Source organism: Haplochromis burtoni, unplaced genomic scaffold (assembly GCF_018398535.1).
Source record: "Haplochromis burtoni strain Fernald_Lab_line unplaced genomic scaffold, NCSU_Asbu1 Contig_94, whole genome shotgun sequence".
NCBI classification, from domain to species: domain Eukaryota; kingdom Metazoa; phylum Chordata; class Actinopteri; order Cichliformes; family Cichlidae; genus Haplochromis; species Haplochromis burtoni.
The window spans coordinates 2005126-2027868 of NW_024582455.1; the positions used below are offsets into that span (position 1 = coordinate 2005126).

General features: G+C 42.4%; 2 protein-coding genes and 1 long non-coding RNA gene across 4 annotated transcripts; 1 reads left to right on the forward strand and 2 right to left on the reverse strand.

Annotated features, from left to right (window-relative positions):
* The first annotated feature begins 5282 nt into the window (after window positions 1-5282).
* si:dkey-243k1.3 (endonuclease domain-containing 1 protein-like) lies at window positions 5283-7257 on the forward strand. The gene is made up of 6 exons (XM_005926560.3): window positions 5283-5367; window positions 5526-5638; window positions 5748-5848; window positions 6044-6158; window positions 6312-6468; window positions 6750-7257. Exons 2-6 carry the CDS (start codon window positions 5561-5563, stop codon window positions 7139-7141), a joined length of 843 nt encoding a protein of 280 aa, XP_005926622.1. The 5' UTR covers window positions 5283-5367; window positions 5526-5560; the 3' UTR covers window positions 7142-7257.
* A 1986-nt stretch (window positions 7258-9243) lies between these two features.
* LOC102299993 (TRPM8 channel-associated factor homolog) lies at window positions 9244-19102 on the reverse strand. 2 transcript variants are annotated; one of them, XM_042222763.1, is made up of 12 exons: window positions 19028-19102; window positions 16757-17432; window positions 16091-16307; window positions 15631-15922; window positions 15067-15368; window positions 14789-14963; window positions 14348-14442; window positions 13604-13817; window positions 11306-11542; window positions 10752-10969; window positions 10386-10499; window positions 9244-10085 (listed from the first exon to the last, which is right to left on the reverse strand). In XM_042222763.1, exons 2-12 carry the CDS (start codon window positions 17404-17406, stop codon window positions 9843-9845), a joined length of 2757 nt encoding a protein of 918 aa, XP_042078697.1. In that variant the 5' UTR covers window positions 17407-17432; window positions 19028-19102; the 3' UTR covers window positions 9244-9842. The 2 variants fall into 2 exon arrangements, with proteins under 2 accessions (XP_042078697.1, XP_005926615.1); XM_005926553.3 differs by having other exon boundaries at window positions 16757-19097.
* A 2045-nt stretch (window positions 19103-21147) lies between these two features.
* LOC102300301 lies at window positions 21148-22738 on the reverse strand. Its single transcript, XR_316047.3, has 4 exons — window positions 22631-22738; window positions 22266-22334; window positions 21980-22183; window positions 21148-21893 (listed from the first exon to the last, which is right to left on the reverse strand). It is a non-coding gene; the product is annotated as an uncharacterized LOC102300301 (long non-coding RNA).
* Between the last annotated feature and the right edge of the window lie 5 nt (window positions 22739-22743).

Below are 22743 nucleotides of genomic sequence, written 5' to 3' on the forward strand. Positions count from 1 at the left end.
GTTCCACTTTTCAATCACTTACAGGCCAGGATCCCGCAACGTCAAGCCGGACGCCCTGTCTCGACAGTTCTCCACCTCCGAAGACCCGGCGGACCCTGCTCCCATCCTTCCGGCCACCTGTGTAGTGGGGGCTGTCTCCTGAGAAATCGAGTCGGCCATTCGCGAGGCTCAGAGAGCCGAACCGGATCCAGGAGGCGGCCCTGTTCGTTCCCCAACCTGTCAGGTCTCAGATATTACAGTGGGCACACACAGCCCGTTTCTCCTGTCACCCAGGAATACACCGCACAATTACTTTCCTGCAGCGCTACTTCTGGTGGCCCACCCTGAGCCGGGACGCCAAGGAATACGTCTCCGCGTGTACAACCTGCGCTCGAAACAAGATCCCAAACCAGCCACCCTCGGGTTCACTTCATCCCTTACCCACGCCCACCAGACCATGGTCCCATGTTTCTCTGGATTTTGTGACTGGCCTCCCGCCATCTGCAGGTAATACGGTCATACTCACGATCATTGACCGCTTTTCTAAGGCGGCTCACTTTGTTGCTCTGCCCAAGCTGCCTACAGCATTGGAGACTGCTCGCCTGCTCACCACCCATGTCTTTCGCCTGCACGGCATTCCAGATGACATAGTGTCTGACCGGGGTCCTCAATTCACGTCCCGTGTGTGGAGGGAGTTCTGCACCTCATTGGGATCTAAGGTCAGTCTCTCCTCTGGTTATCATCCGCAGAGCAATGGCCAGTCCGAACGGGTGAACCAGGAGTTGGAGGCGGCCCTGCGCTGCGTCGTCTCTTCCAACCAGGCCGTCTGGAGCGAGGAACTGCCCTGGATCGAGTACGCCCACAACAGCATGACCTCCTCCGCCACGGGCCGGTCCCCTTTCGAAGCTTCTCTGGGGTTCCAGCCACCTCTTTTTCCCTCCATCGAAGGCGAACACTCAGTGCCATCCGTCCGGGCGCATCTGCGTAGGTGTCGTCGGGTGTGGAAGGCCACCCGGGCTGCGTTTTTACGCACCAAGGACCGCAACAAACGCTTCGCTGACCGCCGCCGGTCCTCCGCTCCCGCCTATACTGTTGGGCAGAAGGTATGGCTTTCCACACGCTTCGTTCCCATCCGGGCGGAATCCAGGAAGCTCTCTCCTGCCTATATCGGCCCGTTCGAGATCTCGGCTTTGGTTAACCCTGTGTCTATTAAGCTCAAGCTGCCTCGCAACATGAAGATACACGATGTCTTCCATGTGTCTCAGGTTAAACCTCTCCGGTCCAGTCCTCTGTGCCCGCCTTCCAGGCCCCCTCCTCCCCCCCGGCTCGTGGACGGTCTGCCGGCTTACTCGATCACCCGTATCATGGATTCTCGGCGGCGGGGGCGTGGCTTCCAGTACCTGGTGGATTGGGAGGGCTATGGCTTGGAGGAGCGGTCCTGGGTCCCTCGGGCGGCCGTCCTGGACCGGCGCATGCTGCGGGCGTTCCATCGTCTGCATCCGGATAAGCCTGGTGGGTCGCCGGGGGGCTCCCGTTGAGGGGGGGGTACTGTCATGGTCCCTGTGCCTCACCAGCTGATTCTGTATTAGGCAACATGTTTTCTCGCTCTCTCTCTCTCTCTCTCTCTCTCTCTCTCTCTCTCTCTCTCTTCTCTCTCTCTCGTCTCTTCTCTCTCTCTCTCTCTCTCTCTCTCTCTCTCTTCTCTCTCTCCTGCCGGGGCGATGCTCATTATGGGCTCCCGCCCCTGGCCCACGCACCTGCTGCGATCGGGATAATCACAAGGCCGATTTAAGACAGCAGCACTGTGTCACTCGTCGCTGGATCGTTGAGTTATCAGCGTCAGTCGCTCAGTAGATTGAAATAAGGATCTGTGAGTTCGTTCCGTCTGTTCGCCTCTAACTATCATCTCTGTGTACAGATCTATCCCGGACCTTTCCCAGCCTGCCTGTCATCCCGTGGACGAGTGAGTGGATGGTGTTTCCCCAGTGTGGGGAGTGAAGAGAGAGAGCCTTTGGAGGGCGTCAGATTCCCGTCTTATCCCTCACATACCCCGGAACCCTGGACCCCCCTCCCCTCCCTCCAGCACTTTGTAAATAGCATCACCTGGTGTCGTTGAGTAAATAAAATCTGTAAATCCTGTAAGGAGTCCCGGTCTGCGCCTGAGTCCGTTAACTGAAACCTGACACTAAATCTGAGAGTAATAAATATATGTACAATATAAGCCTGTATGCATTACTGGATGTGTATACTAAATGTTTTTCTACGTGTGTGTGTGTGTGTGTGTGTGTGTGTGTGTGTGTGTGTGCATACATATTTTACAAATTAAATAGAGTAAACAATAAAATAAAATATATGAAATTTACAGAGGTTGGTAGTTGGACATGTGCAAAACAAGTGGCATTTATATACAGTGTGGAGTGCATGTGTTGAAGTTCCAGTAGTAAAGGTGAGGTGTCTATGAAGTGTTCAGCAGTCTGATGGCCTGTTGGAAAAAGCTGTCTCTCAGTCTGCTGGTACGGGACCGGATGGTGCAGAACTTCCTTCCTGATGGAAGTAGTCTGAACAGTTTATGGCTGTTCTCGCGTTGGAAAGAATATCACATGCACAGGTTTTAATTAATGACAGTTAAACAAGTTTCCGTGTTCAACAACATTCTGCCCTATATGGTTGTCTGACTTCTCCAGATGAGGGATACAGGAGTCTGGTGATGAACTTTGTCACATGGAGTCACACAAACCACCTGGAACTGGTTGTGGACTTCGGGATGTCCAGAGCAGGTATACTGCCAATTCAGATAGAGGAGAGGAGCTGGAGATGGTCAACACATACAAGTACCTTGGGCTGTGGGTGGACAACAAACTGGACTGGTAATGCAACACTCAGCACCTGTATAAAAAAGGCCAAAGCAGACTGTACTTCCTCAGGAGGCTGAGGTCTTTTAACATCTGCAGGAAGCTCCTGAGGATGTTTTACCAGTCGGTGGTTGCTGGAGTACTTTTCTATGCTGTGGTGTGCTGGGGGAGCAGCACAGCAAAGAAGGACTCATCCAGGCTGGAAAAACTGATCAGGAGGGCTAGCTCTGTGGTCGGCATGAAGTTGGACACTCTGGTGACAGTGGCAGAGAAAAGGACATTAAAGAAACTGCTGGACATTATGAACAATGCTGGGCATCCTCTGCACATGGCCATTAACAACCAGAAGAGTCTGTTCAGTGACAGGTTGCTTCTCCCAAAGTCAAGAACTAACAGACTTAAAAACTCCTTTGTCCCACACGCCATCAGACTGTTTAACTCCTCTCTGGAGGGGAGAGGGAGAGGAAACAGGAGGACAAAGGAGGGGGGAACAACTAAGCTGTAGTGCCTCTTCACTGTGCAATACTTTTTGTTAATATCCAACGGTGCAATAGACTCACATACTTGAAATGTGCAATTCCCTTGTATTCCTATTTATTCTATTTATCCCTTTTGTATACTCTGTATTTATATATGTGTATATATGGTATATTTCTGCTCACATTCTGTAACTTCTGTCCGTGCTGTGAAAACCGAATTTCCTGGAGGAACCCACCCGAGGGATTAATAAAGTTTCAACTAATCTAATCTAATCTAATCCCTATTTTACATTTTTGATCTACACACGTGTTGCTGCCACAGACATTGCATGCTCATATTTCATTGTCATGAGACAAAAATCATGGTTTAGTAACTCAGTAAAGCAGCAATCTCACGAGAAAGTAATAGTAATCTAATTACTTTTTTGCAATAGTAATCCCTTACTTTACTCGTTACTTGAAAAAAGCAATTAGTAATTAAAGAGTATTACTGCTCATCTGGATAGTACCTGGTACCACCTATTTTTTTAGCACCTACTTCAGTGAACTGAGTTGGTTGTAATGGATCAATTGTAATGGAAAACAACTGAAACTGACTAGAGTAGAGTTGTCTTAAATTGAGCCAACCCAAGTAGGTAATGTGGAAAAGAGGCTATAGATGCCATTTATGTGCAAAGGGAACAACCGTTTTGGAACCAAGAATCTGGCCTAAGAGTCCATCTTTCACAAGCTTACAATACTTTGATTGCGTCTATTCCCCAACTCTCTGAACTGTAATCATGACCTTTAATCAATGGTCAAGACAGTTTACATATTAATGATCATGAAGCTGAGTTTATGGCTCATTGTTAGGAAATGATGCTAGTTTTTGTTTCAGCTGTCCGAAGAAGTCACTTTGATTGGTGATGAAATGTGTCTCTCACACCTCTGGAAGCGCTGCTTCCAGATGAACAGTATTAACTTTCTGTGATGACCTCTTGGCCTATTTGAGTAAATGGAACAAGTCAAAATGCAAACAAGTTGTTAGATTAATCAGCTGAACTAAATATATTGGATATCTGTGAAGAGTCCATATGTGAGGTTTAACTGTAGCTCCTGTTGTAATCGTGGGAAAATCAGCATATGAACAGATAGCACTGTGCTGCCCAACCAAGAACTGATTGTTGGAGAGTGTAAGTAAATCTGTCAAAACCGCATGCTAGTAATATTCCAGGAGGTGATCTGGAGTGCAAATAACTGCATTGGAAGTAAGAGGTTTTTATGTTGTATGAGCCTGTTAGTAGGGAAACAGTCATTAAAAACCAATCATTAAAAACATGCAACTTTCTGAATGACACGCAGTGAAATGTTCTTGTTTCCAAAGAATCAGACAGTAGCTAAAAATATTTACTGGATGTGATTCTTGATTTCATAGAGTATTAGGCAAGAAATCAAATGCACAGCAGGGTTTAAAACCAGAAACAGTAAGTGTTTGTTTTGAATACTTTGAGGTAAAAGTTTTCTAATCAAAATGTCATTTTGTCAGAATATATTTAGAGCATAAAACATATTTTGGATGTGTTAGCCCTGCGACAGACTGGCGACCTGTCCAGGGTGTACCCCGCCTTTCGCCCTATGACAGCTGGGATAGGCTCCAGCGACCCTGAAAAGGATAAGCGGAAGCGAATGGATGGATGGAACATATTTTGGAATACTATATTACTGCTGATATATTCTTTCTTTCTTTCTTTCTTTCTTTCTTTCTTTCTTTCTTTCTTTCTTTCTTTCTTTCTTTCTTTCTTTCTTTTGTTTTTAAACAGAACACTGTACTCCCTTGTACTCAAGCAAGTGACTAAGATTTACTCACACTCTCACTATCATAGTGCTAATTTTACCATTTTCTACATCATCTAGTCAGCCGCACCCGCTCTTTGGTAAGCAGATTCTGGTTCATTCCACACAAATATCATGTGCTCAGATAAAACTGGACAAACAGAGTGAAAGGGAGTGGTGAGAAGTCACATATAAAAGCCAGTTTCTTCAGGGTGAACTGTGGCAGCAGACAGGTGCACCAGCAGGTGAGTGGAAACACACAAATATCAACACAGATGGTCCAAAGCAGCAATTAGCTTATTTGTACCATACGTGATGGCCTGAGCTATACATACATGGCAGCATATACTTTGTAATGTAACGCCTTGTTATCAAAAGTGTTATTGCTTTGTGTTTTATTCAGGTCAATAATCTCAGACACCACACTTCTGATCCAGAATGCAAACATTCATAACGTTGTGTGCTCTTCTCCCGCTCCTCTGTTTTGTCCACGCAGATGTTGTGGAACGTTTTGAGGTTTGTTGGTTTCTTATTCCAGATTATCAGAATAATTAAATATGTGTCTTATCAAATAGCTTCACTTCTGTTACTATTAATTATTATGTATTTTATCATTTTGCCCCAGGATGCACCAGAATGCATGAAGTACTTTTACAAAGAAAAGGTGCCTGAGTTGGGAGCATCCACACCTGGTGCTGCCCGCCTCTGTCAGCGCTTTGTCAACAGGTAGTAAACCGGCAGAAAGAATACTTTAAAACTGAATCAGCATACACAGCATTGTAATGTGTACTCAGAATACTGTTTTTCTATGGTATCGTTGAAAATCCAACTGCTGCTTATCACTTTTAGAACGAAAACTTTCTTTGTTCTTTATTTATCATAGTAGCACTTCTGATCTATTGCTAATATTTGCACCATCAGGTATCACTTTGCCACACTGTATGACACCATCCATCGCATTGCTGTCTACTCTGCCTATCAATTCCAGCCCAGTAATGGAGGTGGCAGGGAGAACAGGTGGTTTGTAGAGCCACAGGTTTGTTCCACATGAGCTTATTTTGCATATATATTTATGTCAGAGAGAAAGTATGAAGAATATAGAGTCATAAAATTTACATTTTCTGTTCTTTTAGACATTTTTAGATCGTAAGGAATTAATTATTTGCTATCTTGTTTCCATGCATCTTAGCTGGTAGATCGGTCTTGGCAGGGAGAGATGAAAGATGGATACTGGCTGGGGCAGGATCACCCTGGTGTCTACCTTGGAGAGAGACAAGCTCTGAATGAGGACTACACAAATTCAGGCTTTGACCGTGGTCACCTCAACCCCAATGGACACCATCCAGGTTGTATGTTTTTCAGGAGGGTAGACAGTAGATGGCAGTACAGGACTGGGGAATTGTTTTTGACTGCAGCAGCTGAGGATAGATAGACTTAACTAACGAGCAGCATCTCCAGCCTTATGTTTCAATGTTTTCTGCTAAACATGCTTGAAATTTATAATTTTCTAGAATATTTTAATTGCTGAATGAAAATGAGTAACCCACTTCTTGACTCATCGTGGCTCTCACCTTTTCTTTGGACAGAGAGACTTTAAGGTTGTCCTTCTTCTCCTTCTCTCCTGCAGTCCCTAGTCGCAACGCCACTTTTACCCTGACTAATGTGGTTCCTCAGAACCCCAAGCTGAACCAGAATGCCTGGAGGATCCACGAGTCCCAGCTTACTGAGCTTTTTCTGGAGAAGTGCCCTAACGCGTACGTGCTGGTCGGTGCCATTCCTTCTGCAGACAGCTGGATTGTTAAAAACAATGTTAAGCGTGTCAACATCCCAGACTACCTGTGGAATGCCTACTGCTGTGTGGACAACAACGACAGACCCATTCAGAGCGGCGCTGCCAGAGCAAGAAACACAGAGGACAACTTGGTGGAGCAGCTCTCTCTGGATAAACTGGAAACATTCTTGCAGCAGTTCACGGCGCAGCCAGTGGGAGAGTTGTTTTACAACAATTGCAGAGCATAAAAGCAATGATGGCAGTAAATTTAAGGATCTTTTAATTGTATATTGTTGTTTTACAACTTTTAAACCAATGAATCCTTACTATTAAATATTAAATAAATGAATAAAAATGAGAAGCACAAGGATAATGTGGTTATTTATTAGTAACTGTGTCGCAAAGGAAGGCGAGAAGGTTGTGCAGTCTACAGTACTGTATTCAATGTACACACTCAGCCCAATCGAGGGCCTGTGATAAAGACAGAGCAACAACAGGAGTCTTAAACCTGTAATTAAACTGTAAATGCTGTCATACAGTGAATAAGCTGGAAATTGGTGATTAAACTGACTCTCAGGAGGTGTTATATTAGCTACACTTTAAGCTGACATAATAAAATGTTACATATAAACCTACAGCTTAGACTTGCAAAGTAAAGTTTAGATTGACTACCATTATGAGAAAGGCCAGGCAAAGCTTAACATTTTTTATTTAAAGACATTTAAAATGCTTCTTCAGCTTTACCATACGTAAATACAGCTCTCGGAACTACAGCATTATGTTTCAACGTTTTTTTCTAGACATGCTTGTATTTAATAATTTTCTACAATATTTGAAGTACTGACTAAGCCACTTCTAGACTCATCTAGACTCTCACCTTTTATTTGGACTGAGAAACTGTAATCTTGTCCCTCTTTTACTTCTTACCTGCAGTCCCTAGCCTCAACGCCACCCAGACGAATGTGGTTCCTCAGAATCCCAAGCTGAACCAGAATGCCTGGAGGATCCACGAGTCCCAGCTCACTGAGCTTCATGTGTCTTTGGGGCCACCCACATGTTCCAATACTGAGTTTCTTGCACAGCTGAAATACTTCAGGTCAGGTCAGGGATGACCCTCTGTTTGGGAGACTGTACTCATTTAAAAAAAGAAAAAACTATGACAAAAAAGAAGAGGAAATAATGATACAATCACAGACTTATGAATGATTCAAACTGCCTGAGCCCAGCTGAGGCTCTTCATATACATACTGTTAGGTACATATATTTTTCGACACTGACACAAGTTTTTTTTATTACCTGTTCACTGCAACATATGCCAATTATAGTTATATAATGGACATGGACATAATATACAGACTCTCAGCGTCCACATTCAGATTGGATGAAGGCTTTAAGAGTTTTAGCTCCTTAACATGTGCCACCCTATTTTTGAAGGGAACAGTAGTAGTTGAACAATTGACTCAAATGCAGGTGTGGGCAGTTCCTTCATTATGTCATTATCAGTTAAGCAGACAAAAGTCCTGTAGCTGATTTGAGATGTGGTGCTTGCATTTGGAAGAGTTCACTGTGACCAGAGAAAATGCAATCCAAAGAGCTCTCCATGCAGAAAAACAAGCCATCCTTAAGTTGCCAAGAAAAGCCAGCACAGTTTAGGAAAAAAGTCAAATTGATTGGGTGTTGTTTTACTATATAGATGGACAATGACAAAAACATGCAGTCAAAGGAAGTCAGGAGTTTAATAAATCAAGGCCACTGCATAAAGGCCTTACAGAGCATTAAAAAGGAGGAAACCCAGCATCTGGTGATGTCCATGAGCTCAAGACTTCGGGCTGTTATTACCAGCAAAGCGTTTTCAACCAAGTATTAGAAATGAACATTTTATTTTCAGTTCTTTAATTTGTCCAATTACTTTTCACCCCATGAAATGAAAGGATTGTGTTTGTTATGCAATATTTTTGTTCAACCGTAATTAACATACTGAAAATCTGAACTGCAGTTGTTTCATTTGAGGTTGAGCATCGGGCACCAGTGAGTAGTTTTGCAAAGAAATTGATCCTGCTAAGACAAGAATGTGGCAATTTAGATAGTTGATTAATGAGCATATGTTGCGACTCTATCATATCCACAACCTAGCAATGTCGAAGGAAGCCAAGAGTACGTTGACGTGGGCGTGAGAGGAAATAAATGCATTCAAAGTAGTAAGTACTGGGAGCAAGGCTGTGAATGATGGCTTCTTCATCATAATTATGTCTGAAAAGGAAAACAAACAGCCTGTGTTGCAGGAAGGTGTATATAGTAAAACAAAAACAAAAAAACCCCCGACAGACTTAATTATACAACTATTGTTTATTGTGTGCATCAGTTCTCAAATGAGTCCAGGTTGTCCCATAGCGATTGACAAGTTCAAAGTTCAGTGAAAGCATTACATGGTTATTACAGAGTGATAATTATGGGTTACAGAATTATACAGACTTACTGAAATGCTACTTGCTGCATTAAAAACATGATTACTGATTAAACCAAAAAGCAACAGCATAACCACAGCTCACAATCCAGCTGCAATCTGTGTGTATGCTAAATAATTACCTTTTTATAATTCACAGAGCTAAGCCGTTTTGACATTATGGCAACAGATCTTCACTTTGAGGAACAGCAATAATAATATTTAGCTCCTCTACACTGCAACCCAACTTACAGTTCTTCCCATCCTCTCTTACAATCCCAGATATAAAAATAAGCACAGAGGACATGTTAATGTCCAAGTTTACTCAAAGAAATCTAGTTAAATTGGAGGGGTACTAATTTGGAGCAAATGATCAGTGCAAATACTGTGAAAAAAGCTACAACGTTCCTCTGCATGCAATAAATGTTATAAAAAGATTAATATAAAGCGTTTAATGAACTAAAGTTTCACTCGTTACATTTCTTTATTTCGCAGTCGTGTTTAGTTCATCTGTACTGGGTCATGGGGTGATCATTCCAATAAGGCAGCTGGGACAGTTTCCTCTCAGTGGCTGTTTTGATGGGCCAGCCCCAGGCCTTGAAGAAGCCGGTCAGGTTCATCCCCACAGTCTGCGAGAAAGTCTCAGCATACAGGTTCATCTTTGTGTCATTGTCATCAGGAAAGTCTCTCATGTGGTGGTACGCAGCAAAAACCTTCTTAAAGGCATCCCAGCCAAACTTTTCCTGGAGCTACAGAGAAGGTAATTATAACAACAAGCCAAACTATTAGCTGTCTTTTATGTTAGGAGCAATAATCTCTTGACCAAAGTATCAGAACCTGTTACCATTTAATGTTACCTTCACTATAAGTCTGCAAGTCTATATGGTCTTTCAGTCTTATTCATACAGAGGTGGGTCGAGTATACTTTAAAAGCAAAGTTTTTTCAAAAACTTGCTCAAGTAAATGTAACTAGTTACTACCCACCTCTGTATTCATATCATGTGTTTTCTTTACTATGGATCAAGCAAAATTTCTCTATAATTTCTCACCTGCAGATATGTTTCCAGGGCAACCCACACACTCCAGTCACTGAGTTTCCTTCCTCCCTTGATGTACTCCTCTACTCGACTCTTTCGTTTAGCTAAAGTCAAATCACCATGAGCCTGCACGAAAGAACATGGAATGAGATAGTTGCTAAATCATGTGATCACAGCAAACTCAGTCATGAGTTTTCTGATGATGATTGATGTAAAACAAATAAGAGTTTTAAATCTATTTATGTTATGTAGTTATGAAATCATGTGATCACAGCAAAAAAGGTATGTGATGTGCTGTGATAGGATACAAAAAGAGTTTTCTTGATGTTGACTAATATAAAACAAATGAGACTGTCAAAAACACTTGATTTGCTCTACCTGTGCTCTGTTGATGCCCAGCACCTCTTCATTCACATACACTGACCACAGGTTGCATGTACACTCTGTGGTGTGTGGTCGGAACTCCCAGCAGCTTCTCTGTTGGTTGTGTCCAAGTTCATGGATGGGACCCCACAGTTCTTTACCTTTTTTAACATCAACTACTTCAGCAGCTGAGGCATGGTGTGCCATGATGGGATAACCTGAATGCATCCAGCCTTAACAGAAGAAAAATACATGACATTTTGTTTTCCTGCCTCTTTCACCTACCAGAATTGACACATGTCAGTTCCCAAATCCCACCCTTTGCAGGTCATCTTGATCTTGTTGTATGTGAGTAATCCAGTAGTATCTACTTTAGTTGATATTCCTCATCCTTTCTTTGTATATATATTTTGTTTTCTAGAAATCTTTGCATCCCCTCATCAACAGAGTCAAAAACAAATATAAAAATGTATCACACTGAGCATGAACATGATGTTTTAGTTAAATTGTTTGTCATCCACAGTGAGTTGGGACTAGTTTCATGTCCTTGGGAGTCAAAGTGCACTTACCAGCAGAAATCTGCACATCTGTCACAAAGCGCTCCTTGTGGGGAAATTTGTGTGATTTGGCAGCCAGATCCGCAATGGCCCTCATGATTTCATCCCAGAGAGCGGCCACCTCCTCGGGGTGCTCCAGACCCCGAACAACATGTGATGGTACGGTGAGGACGATGTTTTCAAACTCCAACTCTGTCCAGGGCCCAGGAGCCGTGCGCAGCGTTAACCATTCAGCTGCAGTTGTTGCACCTGAAAAGAACAAAGAGAGATAGAGATAGAGCAGATCTATTAAAATGCTTTGAATTACTGCATTTTAAAAAATATAAACATTTTCTATAGTATCTGTATTTTGTATTTCTGTAATTTTTCAGCGTCACATACAGTGGGGCAAAAAAGTATTTAGTCAGCCACCGATTGTGCAAGTTCCCCCACTTAAAATGATGACAGAGGTCAGTAATTTGCACCAGAGGTACACTTCAACTGTGAGAGACAGAATGTGGAAAAAAAATCCATGAATCCACATGGTAGGATTTGTAAAGAATTTATTCGTAAATCAGGGTGGAAAATAAGTATTTGGTCACCTCAAACAAGGAAAATCTCTGGCTCTCACAGACCTGTAACGTCTTCTGTAAGAAGCTTTTCTGTCCCCCACTCGTTACCTGTATGAATGGCACCTGTTTGAACTCATCATCTGTATAAAAGACACCTGTCCACAGCCTCAAACAGTCAGACTCCAAACTCCGCCATGGCCAAGACCAAAGAGCTTTCGAAGGACACCAGGAAAAGTATTGTAGACCTGCACCAGACTGGGAAGAGTGAATCTACAATAGGCAAGCAGCTTGGTGTGAAAAAATCAACTGTGGGAGCAATCATCAGAAAATGGAAGACATACAAGACCACTGATAATCTCCCTCGATCTGGGGCTCCACGCAAGATCTCATCCCGTGGGGTCAAAATGATCATGAGAACGGTGAGCAAAGATCCCAGAACCACACGGGGGGACCTGGTGAATGACCTGCAGAGAGCTGGGACCAAAGTAGCAAAGGTCACCATCAGTAACACACTACAACGGCAGGGAATCAAATCCCGCAGTGCCAGACGTGTTCCGCTGCTGAAGCCAGTGCATGTCCAGGCCCGTCTGAAGTTTGCCAGAGAGCACATGGATGATACAGCAGAGGATTGGGAGAATGTCATGTGGTCAGATGAAACCAAAGTAGAACTTTTTGGTATAAACTCAACTCGTCGTGTTTGGAGGAAGAAGAATACTGAGTTGCATCCCAAGAACACCATACCTACTGTGAAGCATGGGGGTGGAAACATCATGCTATGGGGCTGTTTTTCTGCCAAGGGGACAGGACGACTGATCCGTGTTAAGGACAGAATGAATGGGGCCATGTATCGTGAGATTTTGAGCCAAAACCTCCTTCCATCAGTGAGAACTTTGAAGATGAAACGAGGCTGGGTCTTCCAACATGACAATGATCCAAAACACACCGCCCGGGCAACAAAGGAGTGGCTCCGTAAGAAGCATTTGAAAGTCCTGGAGTGGCCTAGCCAGTCTCCAGACCTCAACCCCATAGAAAATCTGTGGCGGGAGTTGAAAGTCCGTGTTGCTCGGCGACAGCCCCAAAACATCACTGCTCTCGAGAAGATCTGCATGGAGGAATGGGCCAAAATACCAGCTACTGTGTGTGCAAACCTGGTAAAGACCTATAGTAAACGTTTGACCTCTGTTATTGCCAACAAAGGTTATGTTACAAAGTATTGAGTTGTATTTTTGTTATTGACCAAATACTTATTTTCCACCCTGATTTACGAATAAATTCTTTACAAATCCTACCATGTGGATTCATGGATTTTTTTTCACATTCTGTCTCTCACAGTTGAAGTGTACCTCTGGTGCAAATTACTGACCTCTGTCATCATTTTAAGTGGGGGAACTTGCACAATCGGTGGCTGACTAAATACTTTTTTGCCCCACTGTATGCATTTGATTACACCCTTCAAACAGCCTTTAAAGTTTTAAAACAGGCTCTTGTGTAAAGCTGAAGGCTTTGAATAATAAGAATTAAGCAAACCTTGTACACTGTTTTAGACGAGAGGGTTAAGCTGTTAACTAGATTTTTGTTTACTTTTCTTTACTTAACTTTCAACATGTTGAACTGAAATTGTTTCACCTGCATCGTCCATTGAAAACACTTGGGATCAGAATGAAGGTGATCCAAGTGAATAAGATTAAGACTTATCAGATATCTTCCATTAACTCCATGGACATAAAGTACACAGCACTGTTATAAACCACAGACTCACCAGACTTGTAATATGGAACAGTTACAGCTTTCTGCACTATGATCTCCAACCCCTTCACTTGTGTGTTGGGTGGGGCCACCAGGTAGATGAGCCCCCCCCACAGGTTGGACACATGCATCATCTCTGATGTAACAGGAAATCGCTCATGAACACGTGGTGGTCTCTTCAGCTCATCCTTTCTGTGTAGGTCATCAGTTTGACAGCCTATCTGAATCTGTAGATAAAATGGAAAATCTATTGGATTTAGCGTCAAATAACAACACCAGTCGCCTTTGCAAACAGCCTTATTCCTGAATACAGAGTGCATTCAGGAATGATTTACAAAGCAGTTGTCATGATTACATTTTCTTTCTTGTGGTGTGCTATTACTTTCCTGTGTCAATATCGTCCAATCAAGTAAGAGATTTCAGGGATGGTTTGAGCTGTTAAATGACAGAAAAAATCAAGTGGGGCTGGTCCTTTAGATTGAATGAACCAGGCAGAACCTAAGGGGCTGTTGCGGCACGCCACGCAGCACAACACAGCATAACTCAACACTCCCAAAAGCTTCAAAACAGAGCTTCACCTGTGAGTGATGTCATGGTCGTTACATCAATCTTTGAAATGGCTGCAACTACAAATGGACCTTGTTACAGTTACAAAGGGTAAAAAGGAGTCATGCAAACCTCACTTGAGGTTTTCATGAACATGTAGTGTCATCAGAAGGAGAAAGAACTTTAAATTATACAATTTTGTAGGTTTCACCTTCCACTCCTTGTTGATAATCTCAGTTGGCATCACCATGTAGGTACTCATACCAGGAGAGAGGTAGAGACCAGTGCTGATCCACTCTTCCCCATCTAACACACACACACACACACACACACACAAATTTGAAGAAAAAAAAGTGTCACTGGGCGTCTATCTCTGAGAGAGAGAAATTTGTGGGGGAGAATCCGTTTCTGTGTCATGTGGGATCGGAAGTTCAGGATTTCACTAGTGAACATTACGAGTTTCTACAGACTTAGTAGATAGAAACTGTGGATTTTCTCTTGCTTGAAGATTTTGTAAGTAGTTATCACATCACTTGGACTGTAAATGAACTCACTGAATCTGACCCACTAAGTTTCGTGTTTGAGTGTGGCTTGCACACTGGTTGTGACATATTCACAGTTGACACATTTGTCCACAAACATGAAATCTGACCTGCTGTGGTAACATCGATCTTGAGCCTGTGGTTATAGACGTCTGGCATCAGTGGCCTATCCTTGATGAGGTAGGGCAGGAGGGCCTCAGGATTTAGGCAAAACTCATATACAGGTGATCCCACACTGAGGAGTAGATGGTCTTTTGGCGTCTTTGCAGGGCAGCTGTTACTCACCTTGAAAGAAGAACATATTAGTGTAACATCTTAGTGGTTAACAGCTGCCATATAATGATCAGTGCACTACTCTGTGCTGTTCAAATGTTTTTTCTCTACTCACCTGTGGCAGGCCTGACCTCTTTAACATGTCAGTGAGTGCAGCCAACACTTGAGTGTAATAGAAGCAGCCACGTGCCTTTGTGCGCAAGTAAGCATCACAGTCGTTGCCCAGCTTTTTAAGACATCCCTCCTCATGCTTACTAAGTTCTACACCTGTAGTCACATGGGCAGCGAAGCGGTGTAGAAGGTGGCGGAAGTGGTAAGTATCTTTAATTGGCCAGCTGGGTACAGCGGCTTTGTATGTTCCTGCACGGATTTTTGCTCCCAAAAGGCTCAATCCCATTTGGTTCAGGATCTTGTTCCCTGAAAAAAGTAAAGCCAGTTTGACTTAATTTACTGAGTCATGTGGTTGGAAATGTCTTGACTTTGTTTTTTTTCCACTAATGAGAAGACTCCTTTTTGATCCTTGACTTATCACAACATATCACACCTTATAATGTATGAGTCTGTTACAGCACTGCATGTATACAACACATTTTACACATGGACAATTAGGTGGAAAATAAGAACACTACCAGTATTTCTACTCTGTATATTTTGAAACCCTTGTTGTGCATTTTCATACCTGAGAAATCTGTTAGTACATTTTGCCCAGCATGTGTCTGTGCCCAGTACCAGGCATGTCCTCCAATCAGCAGGCCTCCTCCCTCTGCCACAAAGTTTTGGATTTCCTCCAAATGCTCAGTGATATACGCTTTACACACAAACACGCTGAGGTCTTTCCTGAAGTTTGTCTTCTCGCACTTCAGCCCAGACTCACTCAGAACTTTGAGTGCAGGATCCACCATGACACCAACAACCCCTCTGCGCCCTTCATCCAACCAGTGAATGGCGTTTCTCCAAAATGGAGCCATACTCTAAAAGGAAGGGAAGGCAGCAGCAAAGGAAGTCATGGATTTGGTGATATATCAAAGACAAGTCCAATCAGCACACATTTCACTTTAAATCATCCTGAGGTCTAATACCTAACCCTCTAAAGATTTTGACTTTGAAATTTTATGACTAACATTTAATGTTGACTCTACCTCAACTCCAAGACATCCTTCATGTGTAACCACAATGACCCGTCCTCGCCCATAGTAGGCTCCTGCCAGGAATGGTCGTCCATCCTCTGTAGTGCCGATGGGCAAGGCTAGTGGGCTGTGGACTAGAACCTCAGAACACAGATACTCAGAGGGGAGGTTGAATTCTGAAACCCCCTGGAGTAAGAACCCCAAGTCATCCTTGAAATCCCTGCCTGTCCTGTATTTGAAAAGTGGAATAGAAAAGTGACATGTGCAGAATTAAAGTGATTTAAGAATAACTGTACACATTTCTTCATATAAGAAAAATCAGTGGTTTGTAAATTAACCTATTTGTGAAAACTATGTAAACTCTGTAAAAATAAACTGACTTTTCTGAAAAGATAGAGTCACTCACACACACACACACACACACACACACACACACACACACACACACACACACAAACTAAGTCCTTTGATGGACTTTTGTGGAGGATCTTCCCCTCCCGCTCCCAATATAAATTAAATTAGCTAATAAAGAAATGGTATTAGTCCCAAATTTAACCTTAGGAAGACTCTTTCAATGAGAGAAAAACTGTTTTCAAAAGCTCAAAAGGTCACACAAAATTTAAAGTTATTATATGGAAAGTGGAACTTTTGTAAACGTGCAGTAAAACATATACTCACGCTAACGACTTCCAGGAGGACGGGATCTGAGGGTAGACGGGCAGGTTCTCCGCCTCACCATAACGCTCAGTGAAGTAGATTCCTGCCACTCCTGCCACTTTATTCCCATCAAACTGATGCAGTGCGTTCTCTTTGGGGTGATCTGCAGCCCAATGCCACGCCTGTCCAGCTATCAGCACCCCTCCTCCAGCTTTCAGAAACGCCACCAGCTCCTTTGGGTCTGAGCCCACGCTGTAGGGATCGGTCACATAAACACCAACTCCCAGGTTGTCACTGAAGGCTCCCACAACTTCTACTTGGAAGCTGGATTTTTGGAGGCTATTAGCAACTGCACTGACTTTTCTGTGCACCCTTACAGAGAGGTTATCAGAGCCATCACCTCTCAGCCAGGTCAGAGCATTTTCTACCAGAGCAGGAAAGGCTGTCAAGTAGCCCTCATGACCCAGGACCACAATCCTTCCACTGCCGTACAGAGAGGCAGCCATCAGCACCTGACCTCGGCTGTTCATTGCTAAAGGAAAGGCATGGTCTCCGATCAGGACCAGGTCACTGGGAACATAGGATATCTGTAGGTCCAGCTCCTTCAGGCCTCTCATCAGGGAGGCGTAGGCTTCTTCATGTTGGTTTTTGAATGATTGGTTAGATGACATAGTGTAGAGGATTTACCCTCTGTAGACTGATGAATAAGGTTAGGATGCAGAAAGAGGAAGTTGTTAACACATCAGGTTTAATCTTATTACACCCAAATGCCTGAAAGTTTCCTTCTGTGGTATTACGCTGTAGCCCAACAGTTTAAGAGAAACACACTCTACGTGACAGGACAGGAGAAAGAATAAAAATGAAAGCAGAGAATGGAGCTGGTTATACAAGGTTATGTGCTAAGGAGGAAAAAGCAAGGGGAGGGACCACTGATGAGAGACAGCTCCTTTTATCACCACTGGTGCAAAATGTGACCATAAATGAATGTTTAATCAGAATATGAAGTGTCCTCTGCAAATTGGCAAAGATCATTGTTTTAAAATGTATTTCCACTGAAAAAATGAAGAAAGGAAGTGTGTCACAGCTACTTCGGGGTTAGCAGGGAAGGAAAGAAAATCTTCCAAGAAGCAGGTGAATTTGGCAGTATGGTCCTAGTAACTGACCAGGAGTTCAGTTTCTGGACCAAGCTGCAAATGTACAATGAAAACAGTAAAAGTACCTCATTTTGCATACCCAAATACATTAGATGTCTAAATGTCCTTAATTATATTCCAACTTGTGTCTGCCTTCTTTCTGTAAGGCCAGCATCCAGTTTTAGATGAGGGAGTAAAGAGTGTGGCCAGAAACTTTATTATACTCATCCACCAAAATCTTGATAAAGGCAGTGAGACAGACAGTATGGTTGGCCGATATGTAAATGTTTTCAACCGACATGCGTCATTCCAATAAATGAGGCGATATCGCGCAGTCGACTTTTTGATGGGCGGAGCAATGTAATCATGCACGGACTGATTTGCGCATTTAAAATTTAGAAGCTTTGTTTGGAGGAAATATTTTTCTTTCTTTTCTTGTTTTTTTTTTTTAGCATTAATATCGCTACTTTTTGGATTATTCATTAATTAATTTGATAAGCACCAAATCACACAAAAGACTTAACATTACATCGAAGATTTTTTTTTATGTTCGCTGGAACAGACATTTTGGTTTTTAACTTACTTTTTGTTTAATTTTGTATTTGGTTACAGTGGCAATTGTGAATATAACACACAATGAAAGTTGAGACAGGGTCCTACTGGTTTGGACCATTTTCACAGAAACAAGTACCCCTTCAGACTCAGGTGATTGTCACTGCTGCGTCACTGTGATTTACCTCACTATTGTTATTTACACAAGATTTATGAATAGCCTTGAAAATGCCTCTCTTTGGAAATAAAATACTTCCCAAACTATTTCCACAGTTACAAAATTAAGAACAGAGTTGTGTGTATTGTTGTGTGTGAGTCTGTGTGAATGTAATAAACATGTTTCTTCCTCCATATTCTGAGGTGCATTCTCCTGAAGGAGTACATAGGTCAACCTTAACACATAAGAGATGTCTGTCTACTCAGTAAGGCAAAAGGAACCTGATTAAGTTTTATAACACTGGAGTCAACGTTTATACAAAAGCAAGTCGTTGACTACTTGAAAATCAAAAGCTAAGATGTATTCTGCAAAAATAAAAAGCTGTTCTTCACTGATCTCATTACAACCAAACACAACTTAAAAACACAACACTTTAGAGTTTTTTGTTACCTGAAAGATGCCTTTCTGTTGTATTAGACTGTAGAGATGAAAGACCAGGAGCTCTACGTGACTGGACAGGAGAAAGAATGCAATTCAGAGCAGGGAAAGGTGCTGCTTATATCAGGAGATACGCGAAGAAGTGGACAAACATACAAGGGGAGTGACCACTGAAAGGAGGCCACAGAGTCAAATGTTTATAAAGATTATAAATGTTATGTAAATATGAGAATGGGAGTGAGAACTTTGATGTGATCCTCCTGAGAACCAACCTATCCATTTATGTCCTCTGTAATGGACATTTGTTTTTGGTCTATATCTTTTGTCTTATTTAAACTATCCTGCTAAGTCCCGATGTACTAAGTCCAGTCTATCCTGGGCTTTCCATTTCCATTGATAGCTCATGTGTTTAGGTGACCTCTTTTATATTACATCATTAATTACAATCCATCACAGACCGATGTGTTATTTTTCTTTGCTATTTGAGTTTAAACTTCTTTCTGTTAGGCTCATCCACCAAAATCCTGATGGAGGCAGTGAGACACCCAGTGAGGTTGGCCGATGTGTAAATTCTTTCCAACCGACATTCATCAGTCAGTTCAGTTTTCCATGGAAGACTGTACTTTATGCCGTTTAAAACCCACATGCCTCCATAATGAAACATAAAACCAAAGCAGGTTAAGACAGAGTCCTACTGGCTTGGAGCTATTTCACAGAAACAAAAAGTACTTCCTTTTTAGGCTCAGGTGTTCTCATTGTTCTCACTGCTACCTCACAGCACAGCCTGGTGGGTTGTTATTGACTGAAGATTTATGACTAGCCTTGAAAATGCCCCTTTAAACTTGCTCCCTGTAAGCAGCATAGTTACAACAGCAACATCAGACCCACACACAGCAGTTCTTGTCTGTGTGTGTGTCTGTGTATAAAATGTAAATCTGCTTGGTCCAGCAACTAAAGGTCAAATCTTTCTGTGCAAAATAAAAGTGAATACATGAAAATCATCATTTTAGTAAATTCTGATCAGGTCAAGAGGTCACACGAAAGTGGTTATCAGGTTTTTAAGGCAACTCAGGGTTTCCAAATCTACCTATGATGTAGTTAGAACAGGTGTTGGTGTTGCTGCATATGACAAAACAATGAAATACTGTGTGACTGTGTGATCGAGAGACCTTGACCTTATCCTGCCAATACTCCTTGTAGCTGAGGATACTCATTCTTTATCAGTAAACAAACAAAATAAGGATGTTTGTCTTTTCATTAGATCAGACACAACCTGCTTAAGTCTAATTAGACTCACGTCAAAGTTAATACAAAAGCAATTCTTTGACGTATTAAAAGTCTAAAGCTTACATGTATCAAGTCTTTAGAAAAAATGACCTGTGAACAGCCAAGAGACACCAAACAAATGAGACCCAGTGTTAGTCTGTTTTACACTACACATCATCCCTGTGTTGCGTGACATTAGTGCATGTAGCAAAAGCTTAATGGGCATTTTTCCTCTTGTCTCCAACATGAATGGAATAGACACGAAAAAACATTCACAGAAGGACAGAAACACAGAACTACAGTTATTTGGTCAAACTACTTTTTCAGCAAACACACCTAAAGATGCACAGACACTTTACACTCTGCTGTGTATGTGTGTATGTGCTCAGTCCAATGTTTAACAACTAAAAGTCAAATCTTTCTGTGCAAAACAAAAAGAAGTATAAGTAAAGGCAATTGTGCAAAACCTGACATGGAAATCATCAATTCAGCAAATATTTGTCAGGTTAAGAGGTCAAACGACGGCAGTTATCAGGCCAATGACTCAACCAACGGTTTCCAGTTGTAGCTATGAGTGTTCACATGGGCGTTGGTGTTGATGGATGTGTTTGATGAATCATTAACATCAATGGGTCAGCTCAGAGTATAGTGACATATCTTGAGAAGACAGTCAAACTATGACATCTTGTGTTACTTCATCGTATGGTGACATCTTCATCTTAAGAATGGACAGGTGTCCGTTTGTCTGTCTGCAGCAAGAAGCTGAGAAAACCTGGGAAGAAACAAGATTTTGAAAAGACTGGAATGATTCTTTAAAATGCTGTCACTGGCATTCAAAATATCTTTATTTTTCCTCTAACTTCTTCTTTATTTTTTGCATCACTTTCAACTTTTCAACAGAAAATGCCTGCTGACCTCTCAGCTTTCCCAGCTTAAGTCATTGTTAAGGGTAGAGGGACACACCTGTATATGAACACAACTACAGTTTTTTATGAGATTGACCATAAGCACAGTTTTCATTGACTGTGATAGCCAACTGTGGCAACATTTTGGGAGTAATGTAAAGGCTGGATGCACAGATGAATTGAAAGGTGAGAAGCTTTATGACAGCTCTTTCTGAGATAAGAAGAGAGAGAGATTGCTTTACTCTGGTTACATTTAGTTTTTTTTAGTTTTTTGCAAGAACTTCTAGAAGAGGATGGAGGCTGTAGGAGCAAGAGGAGTTTATCCGAGTGGGCAGACAGAATTACGGTGAATGCAAAGTGTGAAGGTGGAGCTGAGGGGTGGTGCCTCAGCAATTTGAGTCCTGCAGATGATTTTGTCACTAATGAATTTATTTAAAAGTTTTATTTACAGATTATTTAAAGCTTATTTACACAGACTCAGTAACTGTTCTCATTCCTTTCACTGTTTCTCTGAGCTGTTCAGCTCAGCACTCGGGTTCTTTTGTAGTATCCACATTAAATTCAGGAGGACACTCTTCAACTCCGTAAGTCACGTCCACGTGAAGGCGGCCGTCTTCATCAGTAGACATAATCATTGTGGGACGGTTCAGTCTTTCCCATAGCGTCCCAGCTCCAAACTGTATGGACGGAGCTGTCCGTTCTCGTCTCTGTGAGGAACAGAAGAAATAGAAAGTTTTAAGCCATTTTTTTTTTTGTCGGGCGGGGGACAAAAGGAGGTTTGATCCACACTGACCTCAGCATATCATCGACCACTTCATGGTACACCTGCTGGTACTTCTTCTACTGAGCGGTTGTGGATCTTTAGAGGGCTGTCTGGCCGAGGTGCAACAGTAGAGGGTCGAAGATTGTGGGCTGTATTTGAGACCGGAGGCAGCTCAGCATCAGGGATGGTGGCTGATGGTCTTGTGAACGTGTCGTCTGCATCTGAGGTAGAGGCCTGAGGGGTGGAAGACATATAGCTATCATTTATTTGTTATCAATTTAGCACCACTGCAGAAAGTCTAGGACAGACAGACAACCTTGGTTTTCCTCCTTTTCTGGGGAAGGATGACTGCACTTGGAGAGCGCTGGCGTTTCACTTGAGTGTGCTGTAAGTGGAAATAGGCAGTAAGACACAAGAACATCCTTAAGAACATCCTTTAACAATCCTGCAGAGACAAATCTCCATCAGATACATTGACCACTCTCACAGGAAATGACCCTCAAAAATTTGCCAGATCTTAAGATGTAAGAAGAGATTTAAAACATGAGCTGTGCTATGTTGCTACTCATGATTTGATGGAAAGTAAACAAGTGTTGTAAATGAATCAAACAAGCAGAGTAGCATCGTTTCTAATATATTCACGTATTTTATCATTTAACATATGAGAATCAGATGTGTAACCTGCTCATCCTTGAAACACTGACACGGTCTACAGGCTCCAGGCTTTCTCCTCCTCTCTGATAGCCGTGCAGAGACTCTCTTTGCTGTGAGGCTGTCTTGGACTTCAGCAGCAC

Bases quoted from the DNA above. Each gene is read 5' to 3' on its own strand.
- si:dkey-243k1.3 (XM_005926560.3), top strand. From the start codon at position 5,561: ATGCAAACATTCATAACGTTGTGTGCTCTTCTCCCGCTCCTCTGTTTT. The intron at 5,849-6,043 runs GTAGTAAACCGG...TTGCACCATCAG, and splicing joins TGTCAGCGCTTTGTCAACAG to GTATCACTTTGCCACACTGT. The intron at 6,159-6,311 runs GTTTGTTCCACA...CATGCATCTTAG, and splicing joins GGTGGTTTGTAGAGCCACAG to CTGGTAGATCGGTCTTGGCA.
- LOC102299993 (XM_042222763.1), bottom strand. From the start codon at position 17,406: ATGTCATCTAACCAATCATTCAAAAACCAACATGAAGAAGCCTACGCC. The intron at 10,500-10,751 runs GTAGAGCAAATC...TCTTTCGTGCAG, and splicing joins TGGGCATCAACAGAGCACAG to GCTCATGGTGATTTGACTTT. The intron at 10,086-10,385 runs GTGAGAAATTAT...CCTTCTCTGTAG, and splicing joins CCCTGGAAACATATCTGCAG to CTCCAGGAAAAGTTTGGCTG.